The following is a 25,355-nucleotide window of genomic DNA, read 5'->3' on the forward strand; positions in this document are numbered from 1 at the left end:
AATTATCCCTAAACTTTCACAATTGTCATAGGTCATAAGTGATCTATTGCCTTATTTGGTGACACAAATGACTATTTTTTCATTGAGATATTTGATGTAATGGGAAATAAAATTAATGCATTATTGGTAGAGTATTTTGTTAATCATATAGTCATTAAGGCAACACCAACACTACAGTATTCAAGTGTTTTTAGATACCTGTGTATTATGTAGAAATGAGAATTGTTGAGGGGAAAATAAATAGTTGGCATTGAAAAGGGCATTGGGCAACTTTGAGGAAACAGTAATACAGTTTCAAAATTCTGAGACTTTTTCAGGAATATTTTTATTGCTCCTGAAGAATCCAGTGGTATAAGGGTAAAGTTTTCTTCAGTGAACAGTCCATGAATACTTAAAACATTTTCTGTTTTTATCCAAGAGATTGGTTAGATTCCAAGGTATAACAAAATGCCAATGAATTGTGTTAGCAGCCACGTATCCCTCCTGATATTACTCTTACCAGGGAACTGGAGGATAGGGGTGGGAATGGAGGAATGGTTGATGTTTAAGTTTTATTTGAAGCTTTGTCTAACCACTTGTCTGCTTGCATTCTGATCTTGATCATGTCTGCCCTTTCTTCCCCTCCCTTAGCTTCAGCTCCAAGAACTTGTATGTGGAAACTAAAAATTCCTATTTTATTTCAAAACATTAGAAATTCTTTCTAAAGACTGTAACCACCAATCAAAATCTCTCTTCCTAATCAGTGCACCCTTTTTCAGCTTGTAATGCAGCAGGTTTGCAGCAGTTGGTTGAGAAGTCATAATCAGCATAGGACAGTCACCCAGTAATGCTCAGGAATATGATTCTTGCAGCAACATTTACAAACCTAGAAAGTCTGATAAATGTGTTCATTTTTTGTTTACATATCTTACAAAACTGCTTTTGTTGATAATTTCTATCAGAAAAACCTGTGAAAGCATTTGTGATTCTTGAATTGACCATTGCTAACCTCTTACTTAATGTTATTCAGCTTGCTGCTGATGTGACATTCATCTAGTTAATAATGCATGTTATTATCAAGTACTTTGAATTTAAAATAAGGCTTAAAGCAAATTAAACACTTGACTTCATTTATCTATGCTTTAGATAGCACAGCAGGAAGTGGCACAAGAAAGAGAAAGTCAGTTTGGAATTGATTTTTTTATGACAAACCATGTTTTGATAAAAGTTATTTCTGAATCAGTAGTTGAGTTTTGAAGCCCAGGGAAAGAATTACTTTGTGTAGGAACTTGCAATTAGTTTTAATAGAGTTTGGATGAAGAGAGCAGAAAGACTATCTTCAGAACTTAGATAGAAAAGCAAATAGAATTTGTTGCATTTTTGCATAGTATTGAATTTGATGTATTTTTTCTCATCTGTCTATAATTAATTGCAGAGTATTACCTTTTAGAAATAATGTTAGAACAACTTATAACTAACAGAATACCTGAAATGCTTTATTGGAGAATGTATTTCAGGGAATATCTAAGGAAAAGCCCTGAATAAGTAGTGTTTTTTTTTAGGATTATTATATGTACCTATAATTATTCCAAACTCCCCTAACAGAAATTGTCAGGTGATTAAATTTGCTCGATATACTTAGCTGCTAAAGTTCTGCTCTAATCCCACTGTCCTTTGAGTACAGTTGGGAATATTTAAACCTTCCTGTTTTAGGAGTTACCCATACCCTTCCTCCATCCTCAATCTCAAGGCCTTTTGAAGGCCTCTTCCCGACAATTTACTCAAGTCTCTGGCACTATTCTTTAGTATTTGCAGACATTTTGTTTCACCCTCTGGACAGTTGCCTGTTCTGTCTAGTTGGGGATGTTCAATAGGGGTATACAGACGAGCCCCTGCAGTTGAAACCCAGCCTCACTGTGCTGAAATCAAATTGGTTTGCCACTCTGTAAGAAAACTCACAACCTAAGCAAATTAAGCCTTTGTGATTTTACTCCTGACTACCAAAGTATGAAGGGAAGGGTGTTATGTGGTGAATAAGATTTCAGACTGATTTTGTTTTCATTATCTTTATTTTGGTTTGGGGTGTGGAAATATTCCCCAGGATTTCCCTTGGTTCATCTCAAGAATAGTTACAGCTACAGAACAGGAGCAGACCTGAAATTTCTTTGGACATGTAGTTATTGAAGGAACTTCCAAAAATGTAAACAAAAATGTGGTAATGGAATTGTAATGCTTGGAATTTTGGAGATAATGCCACAGTTGATATCTGATCAACAGCAGTAAGATAAAATGAGATTCATTTTTAAAGTAAAACTATAACATTCTGAAGAATTTTGTGGTGGATTAATGCCAAACTTGACACAAAGTTTGGCTCCATAGGCAACATGAATGGAGGGAAAATAGGGGTCCTTCAACGCAAAGCTCACCAGTATATAAACTCTTGTGTAAACTGACGTCTCAACCAAGCACTTCTTTGAAATCTTTCCACTGCAGCGAAAATAAGGCAAACACAGCATGCTATGTCACCTTAATCATTAAAAATCTTGATTGTTTTTTTAACAAAAATGACATTCATGAATATATTAAAAAAGTATAAACAAAAGATAAATTACTGGAATGATTTCTCTGAATTACGTATAACTTTATAACTGTATGTTACCATGCATTGCCTCCACCCCTCCTCCACCATGCTGGTTTATAGGCTACATCTGCTGCCTTGATTTCTTTGCCAAAATGCACTCATTATTAGTAGCTTATCTTATCATGGAGGGCAATTCAACTGCCCAGTTCATAAAAGCCACATGCATGCATCTTCTGGCAGAGATCATTAGACAGCATAGAGCAGAGATTAAACTGGAAATCCTGGCAGATCCCCTCCCCATCATTCCCTACTTCTTGGAAGCAGAGATCATTTGTTGTAACCCTATCTTCATTTTGGTAGCAATCAGCTAACTTGGCACAGACCAGGAATTAAAAACTGTCTTGGTTTCAAATCTTTTGGCAGTGTTTGCCTCGATTAAGGATTTTTCATAATCAAAATATTAACTTGAATACCTGTTTAATTTGTTCTGCCATATTTTGATCCTTTTTTTTAACATTAACAGTTTAAGGGATCATTAAATTGTTTGAACATTGCATCAGGCAATGGATGAGAGACCACCAAGAAGCATAGAAATACTGGCCTGGAAATTCAATAAGATGTTTTAAGGACCATGAGATTGTATTCCGGTGTAGAATAAAGTGCAAATCACTATTGGTTAGAGAAAACCTTTCTGCTTGAAATATTGAAAGATCCAATTAAAATTTTCCATACATGCCATGTTCACATATGCCATGCTTCCTGGACTACTCTGACTTTAGAAGTGAAGTTCTGCTGTCTCTCTCTTAACTTCTTTGACTCCAGATCACTCCAGGTGTTGGGGTTAGATATGCCATGTGCTCCATATTGCAGTGCAGTGTTGCATTTGCAGTCTGATTGATATTGGTGTTGGTTTATTGTTTTCACTGGCACCAAGGAACAGTGAAGAACTTATCTTGCATACCGTTGATACAGAACAGTTCATTACACAGTTCATTGATGTAGTACAGGGAGGGAACAGCATCAGGGAGTGTGTACTTGCCCAAGGTTCTCAAGGAGAGTGTTGACAGACTGTACACATATGTAGCTTAGGACTCTTCATATGAATGTTATAAGCCACAAAAAGGCTTATCACCCCTGAATGTACAGAGTGTATATGACCACTGCCAATACATCCTAATCGTTGATGTCATGTACCCATGAGCTTACATAACTTTTTTATCCAAAGACAGTCTGATCTGTCAGATTTAGCTGCAGCACTGGATGGAGGGGTTATTCTTGGCGGTGGTGGGGGGGGTGGGGAGGTGGGGGGGAAAGGATATCCTGTTTATCCCTTCCTCCTCTTTCCACTCCAGGCTCCAGATCAAGCTAGTAAGTGTAAGTACTGGTACAGTCACAGAACCATGAGATGTGCTGGACACAATTCTGTAGTGCTGGAGTGTGTCACGACATCTTCAGAGCTCCTTTGAATACTTATGATGTCATCGGTCTAAGCTTGCAGGACAGAAGTTAGAACTTTCTGTGGGAGCACTAATTTGTTGGGTGGTTTCTCTGTGCAGCAATGGAAATGTGACCTCAGGCATCAAGCCCTGCACCATGGATGTGTCCATGAATATTAATGTTGGTTACAATGTAAAGTCAAACACATAGATTCAGGCTCTGCCTCCCAAAAAAAAGGGTTGGAGGCAGGCTCATCCATATCCCTAAACATCTCACACAGGTGTGACAATGTCCCAATCATATTGAGGTGCCTGGATATCAGCCTGTAGGCTGTGCCATCATAATCTTCATCTGAGTCCACCAAGGGGGAATTAGTATGCAATTTTGTTATCAAGGGAGATGATACAAAGGTTACCCTTCTCATGTAGTTAGAGGCCTCTCATGCGTCCTGAATTAGCACATATGGATCACATTTCCTGAAGTATTCACTGCTGGTTATGGTGTTGAGATCTAGGTTGGTGGATGGATGTAACTGCCAGATGGAGTGACCCGGTGTGGCCTTCTCCTTCTGACTGGTGTGGCTCACTAGCTGGGCCTGGTCAGATACTATTTCTTGGGTCTCTGAAAAAAGAAAGGGTCATGCATGGAGTGATGGAGGGGAGAGGGGCAGGTAGGAGGTGCATGTTTCAACTACCTGTGTGTTATAATATGAAAGGGATGGGTTAAGTGGGATGTGAGAAGGTAGATTAGATATGAGCATGCAGTTCATCTACAATAATTTCTGATCCTTCACTGGCCATGGGCTATTGTTGTTGAGTTCATTATTGCAAGTGCCCAGGCCTCAATGTACGGTATTGCAAGTGCCCAGGCCTCAATGTACGGATTTCCATGTTTGTGTCAGTGAAGCAAGGTGTTTGCACCTCTGCCTGCCTCCAAATATTTTCATGGTGGCAAGAGTTGTGTGCATGAAAATCTGGTGCTAACAGCATTGGGAAAAACTGGCATGTGCCCCTGCACATGTTTAGAGCATGTTTTCATGCATGATTGAATTTCTAGGGTTAATGAACTTGGACCTTTTGCTCCTAGTTATAGGTTAAAAATTAAATATTAGGGGCAACTGCAGTAATGCAACAGCAACTGTCCTGGGACTAGGACTTCCAAATGTTACATTGGTTGGAAATCAGAGAATAAATGAGTAAAAAAGGATAAATCTGATTTATGTAGAAAATGTTCTATTTGAGAGTCATTTGTTCTGTGCAACCGTTGTCAATTGAAGACTGTGTTCACTAAATTGTGTAAACCCATCTACAGCGTAAACTCTGAAGATTTTTCCTTGTGAAGATAGCATTCCCACAAAAGACTGGTTACAATATTTAATTTGAGAATCATGCTAATAGGAACGAATTGGTTGTAAGGATGTGTGCATGGAATGGATTCCAGTCCTTACTGGACATGTTTTGACACATGCAAATACTATGTTGCAACAGTGACATTACACCCATAGCTTTATTTTTCCATTTTCAAGGAGATTTACTTTATTTAGGCCTCCTGAGAATTCAGAAACAAGGGCCATCTGTCACACAGGCGTCCCAGTAAGCTCAGTTTCAGACTTTTGAAGATCTCTCAACTGCTGTTTCAATTGTTTTGTTGCAAATTATAATGGAGTTTTCAGGAAATGAAAGTTGATATTTTACTTTACATTTCAGGGATCATGGAGTATCCCTAAAGGACTCTAAGCTCATTCTTCTAGGTCAGCATGTTGTTTAAGGCTCTCCATGTTGATCAATGATAATTCTAGCAGGCCAAAACATTTGACTGAACACACAAAAAGTACTCGAGGAACTCAGCAGGTCAGGCAGCATCTATGGAGGGAAATTAATAGTTGATGTTTCGGGCCGAGACCCTTCATCAGGACTTGAAAGAAAGGGGGCAGAAGCCAGAATAAAAGGGTGGGGAGAGGGGGAGAAACATGGGCTGGCAGGTGATAGGTGAATCCAGGTGAGGGAAGAGGATAGGTAGGTGGGGGAGTGGGAATGCTGTGAGAAGCTGGGAGGTGATAGGTGGAAGAAGGGCTGAAGAAGAAGGAATGTGATAGGAGAGGGCAGGGGACCATGGAGTAAAGGGAAGGAGGTGGGGAACCAGAGGGAGGAAGGTGTGGGTGATGGGCAGGTCATAAGGTCAGGGAAGGAGAAATAGAAGCGGTAATGGGGCCAGAGGAATAAGGGAAAACAAAGGGTGAGGAAACAGAGGGGAGTGGTTACTGGAAGCTGGAGGAATAATGCCGTCAGGTTGGAGACTACCAAGATGGAATATGAGGTGGCGTTCCTCTAATCTGCATCTAGCCTCAACTTGGCAGTAGAGGAGGCTGTGGACAGACATGTCTGTGCAGGAATGGGAAGTGGAATTAAAATGGCTGGCCACCAGGAGATCCTGGCTATTACGGCAGACAAAGTGAAGGTGCTCTACAAAGCGATTCCCCCAATCTGCATTGAGTATCACCGATGTAGAGGAGGGAGCACCGGATGCAATAAATGACATTGGTGGATTCACATGTAAAGGACTGCATCACCTGAAAGGACTGTTTAGGGCCCTGAATGGTGGTGAGGGAGGAGGTGTAGGGGCAGGTGTGACATTTGGGACGGTTTTAGGGATAAGTGCCTGGAGGGGGATCAGTGAGGGGGGGGGGATGAGGGACTTGCGGAGCGAGCAATCCCTGCAGAGAGTGGTGGGATCCCATTGGAGATGACTGAAGTTGCAGAGAATGATGTGTTGGATGCAGAGGCTCATGGGGTGGTAGATGAGGACAAGGGAAACCCTCTCCCTGTTATGTCGGGGGGGGGGAGATGGGGTGAGTGCAGGTGTGCGGAAAGTGGAGGAGATGCAGGTGAGGGCTGCATTGATAGCAGCGGAGGGGAAGCCCCATTTTCTGAAAAAAGAGGACATCTCAGATATCCTGGAATGGAGAGTCTCATCATGAGAACAGATTGTGAGCGGAGACGGAGAAATTGAGAGAAGGGAATGGCATCCTTGCAAGTGACAGGGTGGGAAGAGGTGTAGTCAAGGTAACTGTGGGAGTTAGTGGGTTTGTAAAAGATGTTGGTAGATAATCTGTCTCTGGAGATGGAGACAGAGAGATCAAGAAAGGGGAGAGAGGTGTCTGAGATGGACCAAGTAAATTTGAGGGCGGGGTGGAAGTTGGTGGCGAGGTTGATGAAATTGACGAGCTCCGCATGGGTACAGGAAGCAGCACTGATGTAGTCATCAATGTAGTGGAGAAAGAGTTGGGGAGCATTACTGGTGTAGGCTTGGAACATGGATTATTTCACGTAGGCAACGAAAAGGCAGGCATAGCTGGGGCCCATGCAAGTGCCCATGGCTACAGCTTTAGTTTGGAGAAAGTGGGAAGAGCCAGAAAAGAAGTTGTTAAGGGTGAGTACCAGTTCTGCCAGACAGAGGAGGGTGGTGGTGGAGGGGAACTGGTTGGGTCTGTTATCAAGAAAGAAGCGGAGAGCCTTGAGGCCTTCCTGATGGGGGATAGAAGTGTACAGGGACTGGATGTCCATGGTGAAAATGAGGCAGTCAGGGCCGGGGAAATGGAAGTTGTAGAAGTGGTGGAGAGCATGTGAAGCGTCACAGATGTAGGTAGGAAGAGACTGAACTAAGGGGGATAAAATGGAGTTGAGATATGAGGACATGAGTTCAGTGGGGCAGGAGCAGGCAGAAACAATGGGCCCACCAGGACAGTTGGGTTTGTGGATCTTGGGTAGGAAGTAGAAACGGGCAGTGCAGGGTTGGACCTATTGTTTCATTACTTCATATCTGAATTTAAACATCAATGTTGGAACCAAATTCAATTGTCGGGTTGCCACAAGAAGTTACAGTTGATAACTGTACAGATTGTTGTGAAATAGGAACCATTAGCCAGAAGTCTTAGCCCCTGCCCAGAAAGCCTGGGGCCTGGGCAGCATAGATCACAAGGCACCCCTTCCAGTGATGTGGGATCCTTGCCTGCTGTCAGACTAAAAATTTGGACATTTTTTTTAATAGATTGTGTGGGTTTTGCAGTTTAATGTAATCAGAAATTACGTGGTTGCTCCTATAGGCTCCATATTTATTGCTCACTGCTCCATCATGCTGCTGTTCTTGAAGCCAAAACTAAGCACACACCTCATATAAGCCAATGTAGCACATACTTCGGGTGCATACCTGGCCTAATTTTGTTGGTATCATCAGGATGCCCATTGGGGAGCATTCTTGTGCAAGATGTGTTTTACGGAGGGCCAATACAAAAATATATTGGGTGCTGTGTCATAAATATTGCAGCCAACTCAATGTGAAGAACACAGTCCAAGTCACGTACCCATCCCCGTCCATCTACATTTAAAGATTTCTTCTCAAAAGCTGTTATTACCCACTGTCAAAACAAATGCTTGAGGCGGCATATTATTTTCAGCACTGCAAATGATCTGGGTACTCGCTTTAAAAGGTAATTATGTCTTCCACATTTTTATATGGGGACGATGAGTTCTGTTGGTCTTCTTTAAGGTCTCTTGCTTACATTCTTAATTTTTCAAATTGTTGTGTCTGATCCATTCACAAATGCAGTAAGGGTGCATGTCTGGATAAAAGGATATGTCCTACTTCCTAGAAAAATGTTTCTTGTGTTTGTTCACATTCTCCTTGCCAGTTCCTTCTCGCTGTCCGTCTCTTTTCTATGTATCTATCTCTATGTCACAGGACTGTAGAAGGAATGAAGTTATTTTGTTCTCTGTTGTAAGTACATCCAAATCTGTGTCCTGCATGCTTGCCTCTGCTCCGTGTATGTGTCCTGCTGCTGTCATTTCAGAGCTGCTGATGCACTTGCCTGTTTTTATCTATTACCTAATGCTTTCATTGTCTTTTTAAAAACAAAATTAGCATAAGATAACTTTTTTTATAATTTCCTCTTGTGCTGTACCATGACTAGAAATGTTTTTTCAAGTTGTCTAATGGCATCTGCAAAAAAAAGTTTAAAGTGGAATTGCATTATATGTTCCAGGCAAGATATTATTTGGATCAGATGATAATTCTGATTTCAATTTATACTATGATTCTGTCCAGCAGTTCACACTAATTTCTTAAGGTTTAAGGCAGTAACAGTTCTGCTACATGTTTCTTAACAAAAATAAATAATATTGTGACTAGCTGTGCTGAGAATTTCACTTCAAATTGAACTTCTTGACAGACTCAATACATAGTATAGGCTACGATTTAACGATAGATAGATGCCGTGGAGAGCCTTTGGGATAGATCTAGTTTTGCTATTCAAGACTTAGGGACATGGATCGGCAAAGCAGTGTCCCAGTTCCCCCAGCAGCACCGCTCCAAATACCTTGTGTTTTTTTGTGGCCATTTATGAGAGGGTGCAATTTAAAGTGAATCAAAGTATTTATATCTTTGAAAGAAATAGTCAACATGTTTAAGAGATTGTGAGTTTTCAGAGATTATGTAGCCCATGCATTTTATATATATATTTAAAATTCAGCTTATCAGTTTCTCTTAAGTATCTCTAACTGTTCTCTGTTATTATGTCGCATAATAGCAGGTTGATTTGTAGATTTTAAATGCATTGCTTCTATCTGCAGAAATACTTTTAGGGTGAAGAGATCCCCAAAGCGTACCCCACTCTCCGAAACATCTTCACAGGTCAGTAAATGTAGATTCGAATGAATTCCAGAACTTCCATTACATTGTCATTGTGGAAATGGATGGGGAGATGAAAGAGGGTGGTATTGTTAAAAAGGCCAATTATACACAACAAAAGCGTTCATAGAGTTAGAATTCTGTCTTAATTTGATATATTTATCATTTTAAATGGGCAATGTGCAACATGTTTGCCCTGATGTGAGTCTCAGTTACACAGAGGAAATTTTAGATTGGAATAACATTTTCCTGAATGTCGAAGAATAGCTGGGAAATCAATGCTTGTATCCTACTTGCTCCTTAGATGCACCAAAAGTCCCTCAAAGATTATGCATGCCTTCTGTCAGGCAACCTTTAGGCTGGTAATGTTGCTTCGGTTTGATATCAAGATGAATATTTTTAATGCTGACCTTTTAGGATTCAACTCCACTCACTACCCCTGAAACACCACCAGTAATTGGCACAGTGGAGCATGCCACTGATGAAGAGAAACTAGCCTCCTCAGTAACAAATCAGAAATGGTCCTATTCTGGAATACAGTCTGAATTAGAAGAAGATAAACCTGATTATCCTCAGCCCTCGGATCTTTCTGCATTCGTGAATGAGAATTCTGAGTTTGCGAATGAGAACTTTTCTTCAGCGGGTAAGTTTCAAAGGCACTAAGATTTCTTTTATGTAACATCAATATAAATTTAGTTACCAAATTTAGTTATGGTATTTTACATTTGTTACATTTTATAAAATCAGAACAATATAGCATTCTTTGTCAAGTGATATAATTGAATAACCTCTCCCAAAGAATAGATCTTTAGTGCAGTGCATCTTCAGAGTTTTCAATTTTAATCTTTGAAAGCAATATTAACTGCTATTCTGATAAAATGCATCTGGGAGTATTTAATGCATACCAACATTTCAATTTTGAAGGCTATGATGTAAATGAAGATTAAACAGTGTTTTATATGTAGCTGTTGTGTGCATACAGTACTATCTATCTCTGGTCCAGAGCAGAACATTAGTTAGACAGATCTCCATTTGGGGCCTAGAAAATGATAACATAAGAGATTTATTTATTATTCACATGTACATCGAAACACACAGTGAAATGCGTCTCTTTGCATAACTGAATGTGTGCTGGGGGCAGCCCGCAAGTGTCGCCACTCTTCTGGCGCCCACAGCTTTGGAAGGTGGGAGGAAACCGAAGCACTCAGAGGAAATCCACGCAAACTCCTTACAGACAGCAGCGGGAATTGAACCCAGTTTGCTGGCAGTGCAATAGCGTTATGCTAACTGCTACATTACCATGCCGCTTAAAAATGGGACAAGACCCAGTTCCATCTATTTGTGCCATTGAAGTAAATTCCAGTGGAATGAGAAATGGATGAAATTAATGGCTATCCCCTTTCTACCTAAGGAATTCCACCCATTATGACATTGTTAGCGCTCAAATGAACTGTCATCATTTGGGGCATCAGTAAATGCACCAAATCCTCGATGGCAAAGTCCATTAATCTGGGAGGGTTTCAAGGATCAGGGTCTGGTTTGTCCACCCTCAGGCAAAATAATAAATGGACACTATTGCTTGTCTAAATATCACCAAGTATTTATGGAATGGCACACATGGGAAGCAAATGTGTGCTGTAGCCATTATGATGTAGTGCATAGTACTTTCCATTTAAACTGCACAAAATCTCATTGTTCAAATCTATGTGAGAATTTTGCTTTGTTCTGTTGTCTAAATTTCTTTTTGCATGTTTTGATTACAGTGTTGGGATATGAACAATCATTAGAAATAGAGTACATGGAAAAACTTGGTTCATCATCACCTGTAAGTTTCAATTTCATACAAAATCCAGCTGTTCGTCATTGTTATCGTACCACCAGATCTATTAATAATTTAGCTTAAATGCTACCTGGTATAATGATTTGAACAAAATGCTGAACTTACTGATGAAATTGTTTATAGTCTATGTAGGAAGATAATATTGTACATGGAGCCATCACAACCTTAGTCCATATTTTCAGATGGGTCTGAATTTTCTAATGCAACTCAATGGAATCACAGTGGAATAACTTATTATACCCAATGCTGAAATTAATATTATTCTGTTTTCTTTTTCTTTTAGCACCATGACACAAATGCAAAAAAACAGTCCATGTATTTGAAGATCGATTCCCTGAAAGAAAGTCCGATAAACTGTCCTCCCATCAGATTATCTGTTTCAGCCACTCCTTGTTCAGGGTATGTATTCAAAATCTTTCTTTAAGTAAGGCTTTGAGAGGAAAATTACATGAAGCATTGTGATTTATTCACCTTCTAAGAAGCAACATCTTTTGAATTGCTTACATTATCTTTCCCCCAATTAAATTTTGATTAGAGTTGAAATAACTTGTCGTTTTAACAATAATGATTCTTTGTAACACCTTTCTTTCATGGTAAAATCATTCAGGCTAAATGGCTTGAGAAAATTATAAAATCTGACAGTGTTAATACCCAGAATGAATTTTTTTTAGTCTTCCTAGAAAGCTTTGCAGAGTGGATTTTTTTTTACATAAGTAAAGCTCACTGGCTAACAACTTGTTTTCTGATGAGTCTTCAAACAAACCAGCAGTGCTCATATTCAAACTGGGTTCTACTTTGATTGTAAAGTCCAAACATTATTTTGAGGTGCCGGTGAACACAGCCTGCACGTTGTTACAGGGTGCAAAACAGTTGTATGTAGGATCCTGAAAAGGATTAGTTCAAACCCTCCATTTGTTTAAAACAAAAAGCCAAACTGATTTGAATAATGTGCTCAGCCCCAGAAGTATATACTTGCTTGTTGCTGGCCTCCCCCAGATGTTTCCTCGTTTGGCTAAGTTCCACAGTGCAGACGTTTGATTTTCTATAATTCTCCAATCACTAAGTTGTCTGTCATTGCTCAAGGAGTACTGGCAACTTGCAAAAATAATGTCGAAGATTGACTAAGTTAATGGTTCAGGCAAACAGTACATAAGCACAATATGGAATTATGAATTAGGAACAGGGGTAGGCTATCTGACCCCTAGAGGCTTCTCCCATTCAATAAGATCATGGTTGATCCGATTGCCATTGCGTCATAGAGTTATGCAGCATGGAAACAGGTCCTTTGGCCCAACTTGTCCATGCTGACCAAGTTGACCACCTGAGCTGGTCCCATTTTCCTGCATTTGGCCCAAAACCCCCTAAATCTTTCCTATCCATGTACCTGTATAAATGTCTTTTAAACATTGTAATTGCACCTGCCACTACAGTTTCCTATGGCAGCTCGTTCCATATACCCACCACTGTATTATCAACTCCACATTCCTTACTAACCCCAGTAACCTTACACCCCTTTGCTTGTCAAGAATCACTCCATCCACTGCCTAATTAAGTAAAAATTTGTTCCCACTATAGTAGTAAGAATATTTTTTTCTCAGTTAGCAAAGATTCTTAGGTGCATCAGGAACTAATATTTATTCCTCATAACTATTTGATTTGTTTATTAGAATTTCTGCACACTTCAATTGAATTGCCCCTTTTTCATTCATTTGCATCTTATTGAATTATGGAAAGTTCTTCCATATCTGTTGACCACAATCTGGGTTAGCAGAGTTCAGAATTTAATTAAGTATGTGGAGAATAAAAGATGTCACTCCTGGCCCTGGGGAGCATTAGAATAATGAGGCTGGAGTGAGGGCATGGATGAAAATTCAGTAACTGATAGATTAAGACAGGGCAAGGTATTCAACGTTACAAAAGTGGAAGTTACGATCTTTATGGTAGTGAAGATATCGAATTAGAATCTTAGCCAAGTGTCAAAAAGGATGCTCGGTTTGCAAAAAAAATTATGTTGACCCTGAAACAAGAAGCAGAATGGAATAGAACTATTGGAGAGGGAACAGGATTTGCATTGGGATCAAAGACAATGAATTTGGTCTGTTCAATTTTAATTGAAGGAAATCATTCAGGACTGAGGCAGTGGAGAGGCTGAAAGATAGATAGAGTTGAGCATACATATGAATCCAGCAACGTGCCACAGGAGATCTTCTAGTTCATTTTATGATTATTTATGCACAGTATGCATTGTCCGTGTAATATCATGAACTAGAATTTAACTTAGTCACGAGAAAGAGCAAGTTATGCTTTTTGTTACCCTGCTATTACATTTTATTTTAACGTAAATCATCTGATTTCCTGTATTTGACCAAATTAGAGTGTTGGACTGCATTTGTAACTTACTGTGAATATCGTTAGAGATGTTCCTTTACTTAAAATCTGATTTAAAATGTTTCCTGTAGTACATTTAATGATGCTTTCATGAGTGAATTACAAACTGTTTTTCAGATCAAGTTTAGATGATGTAGAGGATGGTGTGCTGTCCTCTGCTGCAAATAAGCTTTCAGGTACACGACCCTTGGCTCCCAGCCAGGAAGCACATTTACATTCACCTGATAAACCGAAAGACGTCGATTCCTTGAGCTCATCTTCTGCAAAGTCCGATCTGGTGGGTAATTTTCTAAATACAGCAAGTTATAAAAGAATTGCTCTTGTACTATTTTAAATTTTTGGTATCTCTAATGAAGCACTCTCATTCAATGCAAATTAGTTACAAAATGAATCATAAATTGCCAACTGTATAATAATGCCCAGATACAGACAGATAGTAAGTTTTGCTATATTTTAGTAGTGCTAGGAAGTGAGGGCTTATTGCAGATTATTATTTGAGATTATATTCCTCAATATAATAATTGTTTTATTACCACTAACCCTCTCATCTTCATCATTGTTAGATTTTTATCAATTGCAGGTCACACTTGCTCTGTCACATTTGCAATATTTCTTGAATGGAAAATTCTGTAAGGAAAACACTGACTAACATGGACCTTTAGACATAAATTTGCCACAGAATTATAAAACTGACAATTAAAATCAGTCGTACCTTTTTAAAGCACGGCCAACAACTGTTTTAGCTTAGACAATGAATGGCTTAAATTGTGGAGTCTCTTTCTATTAGATAGTGTTCACTTTCGTAGGAACATAAAATTTTTATATACATTTCTTAATTTTTCCTTTTTGCCTCTCTTTTTCTCATTCTAATTATTTTCTCCTTTATTTTTCTGTGTACATCAGGCATGAATCAAATACATCCTCATTCTCAGATATTTGTCTGTTTATTTTTCAATCTTGAAAGCACAACATAGAAATTAGATCATGTAGTATTTTTATTTCTGTCTAAAAGATGAAAATGTATTTACATTAGAGTGAAACACAATATTGTCCATTCCTGGGTCATATTTAATTCCTTTGAAAATGCAAACAGACACTTCCCAGCCTCAGTCATGTTTGGATATGTGATGTGACATCTGACATCAGACACACGTCAACTTATGTAATTTCCTGCACAACACACCTCTTGCAGGATTGTCAGGGAAGTTAGTTTCAGGTAAGTGAAAATTAAAAAAACTCTAGATTCTGGAAATCTAAAATAAAAACAGAAAATACTAGAACTACTTAGCAAGTCAAGCCACATCTGTGGGAAGAGAAACAGATATAATGTTTCAGGTTCAAGTCTATTCTGATGAAGGGTCTTTGACCTGAAACATTAACTCTTCTTTTCTTCCCACAGAGGTGGCCTGACCTGCTGAGTATTCCCAGCGCTTTCTGTTTTTAAGTTAGTCCTAGGAGCCAGCAATGTTGGCCACTTTTGAGATAAATAGATCCTCGTGGCCCTTTGCTGGATTGGAAGCCCTCTAATACAAGTTCAATACCTTCCTTTCATCCTTCTGAACCCCTCCTCCTCGGTTGTGATAATAATTATCCATTATGGCCCAATGTTATTTAAATTATCACATTGAATGGCATACAGGGGACATGTTCAAGGTGCATAAAGTGTTCTGTTTCACATATAAAGATATTACAGGAGGGCAAAACCAAAACAAATTTCTTTCTGATGAGGTTTTCCAAAAGCATCCTTTCCAAACAATTATCGAGAAATTCATCCCAGGTCACTAGTGACATGGAGACCATTTCGAACAGCTAGACATCCCAAATCATTTGTCAGAAGCGGAGTAGAATGTTTACATTTAGAATGACCAACTGAGGATGATTTTCTAACCACATGTTTTACTTACGATTTGAACCTCAGAATGAAGCAATATTGTTGCAGTAATCAGACTTGGAAATGTACTTTCAAAAACTGATTGGATATGATAATAACTTTTGAGTGAGCTAATTTAGTTCCACCTTGAAGGAAGTGTCATTTATTACTCTAAGTACAAATTACCCATGGTAAAGTATGTTTATAGGGTTAGGTTACTAAAAATGCCTTGTTCCTGAAACATTGCACCTTGCCACCCTTCTGCGCAGTCAACTCCTGAGGAACCAGTTGCCTCTGCAGATGCCTTGTTAAGTAGGATTGTAGGACACACAGAAGTAGATGAGCTTGACTATCTGCAACCTGACACAGCTGAAAAAAACCCTTCGGTGTTTGCGAACAAGTTACAGGTTTGTACAGAAAAATCATTTCATAATTAATCATCTCTATTTGTGTTTGCATTCATTTTCATATCCATTTCTGTTTGTTCACCAACACTTGATCATGGTCAAAGTCTTACACTATTTTTTTTTCCAATACTGCTTTTCTACGGATTGTTCCCGTTCAATTCAATGGCAGGAAGAGCTAGTGTATGCAGCCATGAGGATAGAAGCACTGAAGCTAGCCAAACAGATATCCAACTCTCCCAGCAGCTCCTTAGATTATGAGGTATCGCACAATGCCTGGAGTGTTATGTTTGTAGTGCACTGGCTAGTGTGTGAACTAATTTAGTCAAAAAGCATCATATTGTTTCAAGCATGTCATAGTGATTTTATCTACTTTTCGAATGAGTCCCTTCCATATATGTCCCTTATGTACTGATGATAAGTGTCAACCTCTTGATTGCATGTTTGCATATGGTGTTACCTATTATTCACTTTTTAGGTTGTAGTGTGAAACTTTCCTTGGGTTTTCTACCACAGGAAATAGACTTGACTTTACACATTAAATAAATTAAAGTAGCAAATTCAGCACTGTATGTAGCAAGCTGGATTTGTCCCAGACTTTCTGGTGGCCTACTGTAATCTGAACAGTGGTAGGATAAACACTTTATCCAACACTGGCTGGCAAAATTAGTTTTGAAATAAAGTGGAATGGGCGGCTCAGTGGCGCAGCTGGTAGAGCTGTTAGCTCAACAGCACCAGAGATCTGGGTTCAATCCTGACTTGTGTGCTGTCTGTGTGGAGTTTGCACATTCTCCCTGTGGCCATGTAGATTTCCTCCAGATGCTCTGGTTTCCTCCCATCTCCCAAAGACATGCAGGTTGGTAGATTAATTGGCCACTATAAATTGACCTTACTGTGTCGGTGAGTGGTAGAACCTGAGGGGAGTTGATGGGAATGTGCAGGAATAAAAATATAGGTTTAACATAAGAAAAGTGTTAATGAGTGGTTGATGGTTGGCATGGACTTGATGGACTAAAGGGCCTGTTTCCATCTTGTATCCTTCTATGACTATGAAGTAATGTAGATAATTCAACAATTCCATTGTAACTAACATTATAATTCCAATGTATGAACACCTTCCTAAACTTAAATCAGAGAGGCAACTAAATGGACAAATTTGTAATTATAAAAGTTTTGACAGACGTTTTCCTAATATGTTCCCATAACAGTCTGTCTCATATCCACATGCTGTGATTTCAGCTGGATTGGCTTTTTTAAAAGAGACAGACACGTTCCCAGATTGTCCTAAAAATGTGACTCATTCCTACTTTGAAATGCAATAAAGCATGCAAATCACCACACTAGTTATAGATGCTTACTAACATTGTCTGTAAGCATCAGAATCATATCACAAGTTCAAAACAATTAAGAGTATTAATTCCACCCCCCCAATTAAAATTATATTAATTTTAAACAGTTTACACTTGGAAACTCAGCTCTGAAGTATTGCTGCGTTGCTTCCTGAGTGCAAGCCACTAACATGGTATAATTAGACATGTAAAGAACTGGAGAGAATACTTATTTCATAGAACACAGAACAGTACAGCACAGTACAGGCCCTTTGGCCCATGGTATTGTGCCAACCTATATAAACCTACTCCATGATCAATCTAACCCTTCCCTCCTACACAGCCCATAACCCTCCATTTTTCTTACATCCATGTGCCTATCTAAAAGTCTTTTAAATGTTCCTGTTGTATCAGCCTCCACCACCACCCTCAGCAATGCATTCCAGGCACCTACCACTCTTTGTGTAAAAAAAACCTACCTCTGACATCTCCCCTAAACTTTCCTTCACTCACCTTAAATTGGTGTCCTCTGGTATTGGCCATTGCTACCCTGGGAAAAAGGTGCTGGCTGTCCACTCTATCTATGTCTTCCATAATCTTATACACCTCTATCAAGTCGCCTCTCATCCAGCATCGCTGCAAAGAGAAAAGCCCTATCTCACTCAACCTTTCCTCATAAGACATGTTCTTTAATCCAGGCAGCATCCTGGTAAATCTCCTATAATGAGGCGAGCAGAACTGAACACAGTACTGTGTGTGGTCTAACCAGAGTTTTTGCGAGCTGCAACATTACCATGTTGCTCTTGAGCTCAATCTCCTGACTAATGAAGGCCAGCATGCCACTTCCTGGAATGATAAAGCTAGTAACCCAGAACTTAAAAAGTCAACAGCAAAGCTTTGTCACTCATATCATACCTTGAAGAAAACTCTTCAAAAGACCTCATGAGAAGTTACCCTTTTCCAAAGCTTGCTGCTTTCATTAGTTCAAGAGGGTACTTAAGAGCAGCAACTATGGTATTATCAAGCTCCTTGTAAAACCAATTACATTAAAAAAAATACACACAGCCTATCAGGAAGCAAAAAACACTATTTTTAACTAACTTTTGAAACATTTGGCACTTCACTAAATAATGACTGAAATTATATATAATATATATGATGAAATATAGCATTAAAGCAAATTAAAATGTCTTATATTTTGAAATATACGCATATAGAAATTACAGCAACTTATCTTTCAAGTTTGCTAAGCAGTAACTATGGTTTTATACTCCATTAAAAGTTTACTTAGATCTCTTGCAAGCATAACAATATTAGGATATTTTACAGCAAATTTATAAGTATCAGAAAAATCATTGCAATCCTGTTTATTCCCTTATTGGAGAAAACTGCAGAGGAAGTCTGAATCTCTGAAAGTAGCCTTGTGATTTGCACATTAACAGGTGGTAGGTGCAGAAATCCTGAAGCTGCTGTTAGCCTCATGTTGCAATGTTGGAAAATGCTTGTCAGTAGGGAAATGTCTGCTGTTTTGAGGAATTTTCAATAACTTCAGATGGGAAAGAATGCAAACCTGTGGTTTTTTTTCTTGTCAATAGATATAAAATATTTGAATATTTTTCATTATTTTAGGTTTTCGGAAAATAAAAAAAATGTAACAAAGCTGCTCCATTAAGCAATTCAGCAACGACTGGTTTGCTAGGTTCATTGTCTATTTGGTAATTGGTAATTTCACTGGTAGTCTTGTTTATTTTAAAGATTTTCTACTATCATTCTGAAATGAAATCCTTTTTGTTATCTGCAACCTTACCATCTCCAATTACTGGGGTCACAGTTCCAGTGCAATGTTAAACCTGGCCCAGATTCCAAGAGCCATAATTGCTGGGGCATCTCAAACAGATTAACCTCTGTTGCTGGATTGAGTCCAGCAAAGGAATGAACCTCCAGATTTGACAGTATGTTCAGGATTTAAGTGTTTAACTAAGAACATGCAGAAGACCCAGACTTACTTTCATTTAAACAACCGTGATTCCATTTGGAATGAAAAATCAGGTTAAATGAGCTTGCATTGTTTGTGATTTTCCTTCTAAGTACTTCATGTGTCTAATGTACCAATACATGGAGGAACTTGGATGTCATCCTATAGCTTGCAGCACATGCTCTGTTGCTGCTTCACAGACTTTTGCCACTCCTGTGTGACTGCTTCAGGTTTACATAAGGGAAACCTGCCTGAGCACAGTCCCAGCCATGGACTCCAATCTCACGTAGGTCCCCTCGAAATAATACCTCTCCCTCAGATGTTCCATTCCTACTCAGTTCACAATCATTGCCCCAAGCCCACTAGCCACCAACATGCTGACCTGATACCATCAGAATCACCACCCTCCCTTGCCCATGAGTCTATCTGACCACTCCCTAACTACAATCCTGAATGCTAACCTTTGCCACCACTGCTCTACAAATCTCCCACCCCTGGCCTTCAGGCCTGACTCGTAGCATCCAATTACAGTCCCCTTCCGCATTTCTGAGCCTCCTTCACCCACCTTCCCCACCCCCACACACACTGAGCCAGACCCTGATTTCCTTGCAATGGCAAACCACACGAAGAAAAGGCATTAGGTAATGCAAGGCCTAGACAGCAGTGTACAATGCCTTAGGCCTCATGAGTAACTGGGTTTTGTAGCAGCGGGCTCTAAAATAAAACTATCTAAGCACCATTCAATACTAAGCATTATTTCTTAAGTTGTTTTCATATTTTTGTCCTTCTTTGACAAATTTAAGAGAACTAAAACAAGCCTAAAATTTCATTGGCACCTACAAAGGTGCATTAATCTGTCACTGAATGGTATACCCATTCTTATCAGAGATCTGCCAATAAAAAATTCAGCAGCCACCATGGCTCATGACACCAGGCTACATGGGATTGAGGGGGAGGACTTCCCTTTCTGTGCTACACCAGGGCAGACTGTGCAAAGGGAAACAGGACTAGGTCTAAGTCAAATTCCTCCCAATATCACTCCATAAGAGTGTTGCACTTGGAAATTACATCAACAGTTGTGTGTTAAATGTGGAAATGCATCATCCAAACAAGCTGGATGAATTGGGACAGTGGGCAAAGGAATGGCAGATGGAATTTAATTCAGACAAGTGCAAAATGATACATTTTGGGAAGTTAAACCAGGATAGGATATACACAGTGAATGTCCGGGCCATGTTGAGTGTTGTAGAACAGAGAAACCTACGGGTACAAGGACATAGGAGTCTGAAAATGGTGACACAGGTGGACAAGTTGGTGAAGAAGGCATATGGTGTGCTTGCCTTTGTCAGTCGGGAATACTGAGTACAAGTATTGGGATGTCACATTACAATTGTACAAGATGATGGTGAGACTGCACTTGGAGTATTGTGTCAGTTCTGGTCGCCATACTATCGGAAGGCTATGATTAAGCTAGAAAGGGTACAAAAAAGATTCACAAGGATGTTGTTGGGACTGGAGGGGTTGAGTTATGAGGAGAGACTGGATAGACTGGGACTATTTTCCCTGGAGCGAAGGAGGCTGAGGGCTGACCTTATAGAAGTTTATAAAATCAATTATAAAGTCTTTTTCTAGGGAAGTCTAAAACTAGAGGGCATAGGTTTAAGGTAAGAGGGGAAAGATTTAAAGGGGACATGAGAGTCAAAATTTTTACACAGAAAGTGGTGGGTATGTGGAAAAAGCTGCCAGGGGAAGTGGTAGAGGTGGTTTAAAAGACATTCAGACAGGTATATGGATAGGAAAGGTTCAGAAGGATATGGACCAAATGCAGGTAAATGGGACTAGCTCAGGTAGGCACCCTCGTCGGCATGAGCATGCAGCTATAGAGCATGGAAACAGGTTCTTCCTGTTCTACAGAAGGGAAATAGACTCTGTGACTAGAGTTTCCTGGCAGAACTTCCACACAGACGCAATTCAGCATGGAAACTATCGCAATTAGGCTCCACTCTGGGGGGGGAAAAGGTGATCTTCTTGTGAGAAGTTCTGTTAAAAAAAAATCTCCCAGTAATTCTTTGCATTTCGCTGGAATTTGAAATGTGTTGGGAATAAAGAGTACTTGTGAAATTCCCTACCTGAAGAATGTGGATTGTCATAATAAAGTTGCCTGGGCAATAACCTCTCAGAGCAGATTACACACGTTGTAAAACCTGCTCAGTTTTCATTTTTGTTCCATTTGAGTACATTACCCTCCTAAAATGGGTGGACTGCGCACTCCACCAGGTTATTGTGCAGGCAGCAGAGTTGAAAATCACTTCCAATACTGTTAGAATTTCAAGAGCCTACCCTAACTTCTGAAGAAGGGCATTTGAGAGCTCAGAGGAATTGTATTTGCTATAATTATTCATCACTGTAATTTAGAGATAAATTCAACCAGTTGTCAAATCTTCACTCTGTGCATGCCACCACCATCCTATCTAGGTTGTGGTGGTGATCATTTTGCTATATTCCAGTCATTCCTGACTTCCCGACAATTTTAAGGTGCAAAGTAAAGATGTGCAGAATTCAAATTGTAAGGAGCTGTTCACTGGGCATTTGAAGGGAGAAAGAAATCTTGCCAACTGGACAAATATTCTTTTTCAGGCTAATATTATCCCACTCATGATTGTGATTGCTTAAAGTACTTACCTCGCTAATATTTTTGTTCAAGTGAACAAGAATTGGAATTGGTTTATTATTGTCACATGCACCAAGGTATAATGAAAAGCTTGTCTTGCATACCGTTCATACAAAGCAATTCATCACATAGTGCATTGAGGTAGTACAAGATAAAACAATAACAGAATGCTACAGAGAAAGTGCAGTGCAGGCAGACAATAAGGTGTAAGGTCATAATGAGGTAGATTGTGAGGTCAAGAGTCTATCTATTGTACTAGGGAACCATTCAATAGTCTCATAACAGCAGGGTAGAAGCTGTCCTTGAGCCTGGTGGTACGTGCTTTCAGGCTTTTTTGTCTTCTGCCCGATGGGGGGGGGGGGGGGGGGGGAGAAGAGAGAATGTCTGGGGTGAGTGGGGTTTTTGATTATGCTGGCTGCTTTCCTGCGGCAGCGAGAAGTGTAGAGAGCCCATTGGAGGGAGGCTGGTTTCCGTGATGTGCTGAGCTGTGTCCACAACTCCCTGCAGTTTCTTGTGGCCATGGGCAGAGCAGTTGCCATACCAAGCCATGATGCATCCAGACAGGAAGCTTTCTATGGTGCATCGATTAAAAATTGGTAAGGGTCAACGGGGACATGCCAAATTTCTTTAGGTAAAAATAGGAATGGGTAGTGATAACTAGTTAAAGGACAGTGATGGAAATTGCAATTGGTGAAATTAGGTGGCAGCAGGAGTGGGAAAACATGACTAAGATGTTCCACTTACCAGGAAATTAAGAGTAAGCACTGTTGTGTCAGATCCTTTCGGTCTGAATGATATACCATACAAAACTGTAAGGTGAGCCTAAACACAGCTGAAGTCAAATGAAAGTCTCTTGCAGTGTGGCAGCTTTAATCTCTGAGTCAAGATAAATGTGGAAGGAGTCTTAGTCAAAGCCCAATATATATATAAGATAAAACACTATATTCACAAGAGCACTTGTCCAGGAAACATAATTAACAAAATGATTGATCATTTAATATGCAACTAGAGTACGCTAAAATAATGTGAAAGAAATTTTATTCTTTGTTCAACAAATTAAGAACAATTTAATGTGGGTAATAGATTTTTTTTCTCATTTTCAGTGTCACTCTTTTTATTCATGTGGTGAGAGGATGAAATTCAAAATACACTGTATTCAAATACCTTTGAAATACGCAAAATCACTCAATGGTATGACAGAAATTGCTAAGGAGCGAATATTTATTTAAGGATAAAATATAAGTGAAGTGACCATTGATTTTTTTGTATATATTAGGAAAAGCTGAGGCACGGTTATTATCAAGGTTTATCAAAAGTTTAGTTACCATTTTACTTTCTTCAGTTTCTTTCACTTGTCTGCATGCTCACAGATCAGAGGGAGGAATGCAGCCCGAAGACAAAGGGCCAATTGTGGTTCACACTCACAAGTAAGAGTTAGATTAGGACCTTTCCCCAATATCAGTAATATGTTTGATAACATTTTGCATCTATATCATTGCTTAAAGCATTTGGAAATAGCTGTTTTGTTCCTCAAAGTATTTGTAAAAAAAGGTATATAAATTTTAAGAACAGCTAGCTAAGAGATGACTTGTGGAATTCTATTGAAGATAACAGATAAATATTTCTCAGGAATCACTTTGAGTCTAGAGGTATTAATTAGTGAAATGGTTTTGCCAAATAATACTTAGTGCAGAATTTATAAGGATATTGAAACTAGTTTTAATCATGTTGCAGTTTTCATTTGGCTTAATTTAGAATTGCAACTTTCAGTTTATAGCTTACTGATGGTTTTGGTTAATACTGAAAATGTGCAAATTTGGATACCTTTGAGAACTTTATTTTAATCTTCTAATGACTGTGCTGAGATTGAGGAAAGCTCCACTTGTGAAAATGAGAAACAGATCTTCTATATTTCAAGAATTTCTTTGGTGTTATATTTTAAGTATTCTAAATAATTTCATAGTTTATATTTTGAATACAAACAGGTGTGAAAAATTCTGAATGGCGAAAAGCAAAACAAAACATCTTAACAGATTAAGGTCACAATATTGGGAGACATTATTTATTTGTTCTTCTATTCTTTTCCTTTCATTTCTCATTATTCTATCTGTGAAAATTAAATGCAAAAGTCACACCCATAAATAGTTAGCTTTTATTTTCCAAAGACATTCAAATTGAATGTAAGCTGAATACTTGATTGTGACTGAGTTTATAGTACTCTCTCTGTTATTGGAGTAAGATTAATTTGAGTTTAGTTTCTTCTTCCTCCTTATTATTGGCTTCACACTGAATTCTAAATGGTACAAAAACTAATGCTCCACAGAGGAAACAAAAATAATCTTACATCTATAAATTAAGATTATGGTGTTTTCAAGCATTAAGTATATCTCCTGTCAGTATATTGATTTAGTGCACAGTCCCTGCAGCATGCAATTTTTAAGACCAGTTCCTTCAATTTATATTTAATTTGTAAATTATTTATCACATGTACTTACAGTCTCACAAGTTTTTAAACAGAAGTGATATAAAATATAAATCTGCTTTAAAGTAAACTTCCTTTTGGCAATTAAAGGTAGGAAGCAGTATTTTGTCTCAATTGAAGATACATGAAATAAAACTTCAATTAAGACATATTATTGCTTCCTACCTTTAAATGCCAATAGTATTTTTCCAATGTGGTCAAAAATGTATTTAATGTAAGTCAAAAGTACAGAAAATTTTTGTTTCCATACACTTCTCAGGTTCTGCAGGCAAAGATCAAAAGACAAAAACAAAACCCAGTTGTTCCAACTGTTATACCAAAAAAGTCTAATAAAAAATGTGTGGTACTGAAAGTCTAAGTGTTTCCTGTTGACTCTGAATTAATGAGTAACTTGATAGAAAAAAACCTACATTGCAGTTCAGCTAATAAACTGACAAGTACCACCTTGCTTTGAGTTGCTTCTGCTTACCAGAATAATTCAGATTCTGCCAATGTTTAACAGTAAGTATCGTTTAGCCATTATTGATACAGCAAGAGAGATTCAATAGGTCAATGTCTGCAAAAACTACTAATTGTAGAAAGATAGCTATTCTATTTTTCAGTTTGCTAAACAAAAGCAAACAGATGATCAGATGAGGAATAGACATGTTGCGATGGTTGTTATTGAATTGTATGGTGTCACTATTCTTACAGTTAATTTCCGCAAAAATTTGGTTCT

The 25,355-nt window shown here is 38.8% G+C and overlaps 1 protein-coding gene across 1 annotated transcript in view; it reads left to right on the top strand.

Moving 5' to 3' along the window:
• Positions 1-25,355, top strand: part of tacc2 (transforming, acidic coiled-coil containing protein 2) — an 80,425-nt gene that overhangs the window by 35,874 nt on the left and 19,196 nt on the right. The window contains 7 exon segments of the mRNA XM_052027598.1: positions 9,622-9,682; positions 10,097-10,322; positions 11,443-11,504; positions 11,803-11,918; positions 14,025-14,184; positions 16,047-16,184; positions 23,526-23,582. Coding sequence (XP_051883558.1) covers positions 9,622-9,682; positions 10,097-10,322; positions 11,443-11,504; positions 11,803-11,918; positions 14,025-14,184; positions 16,047-16,184; positions 23,526-23,582 — 820 coding nt within the window.

This window comes from Pristis pectinata, chromosome 12, assembly GCF_009764475.1.
Source record: "Pristis pectinata isolate sPriPec2 chromosome 12, sPriPec2.1.pri, whole genome shotgun sequence".
Lineage (NCBI taxonomy): Eukaryota > Metazoa > Chordata > Chondrichthyes > Rhinopristiformes > Pristidae > Pristis > Pristis pectinata.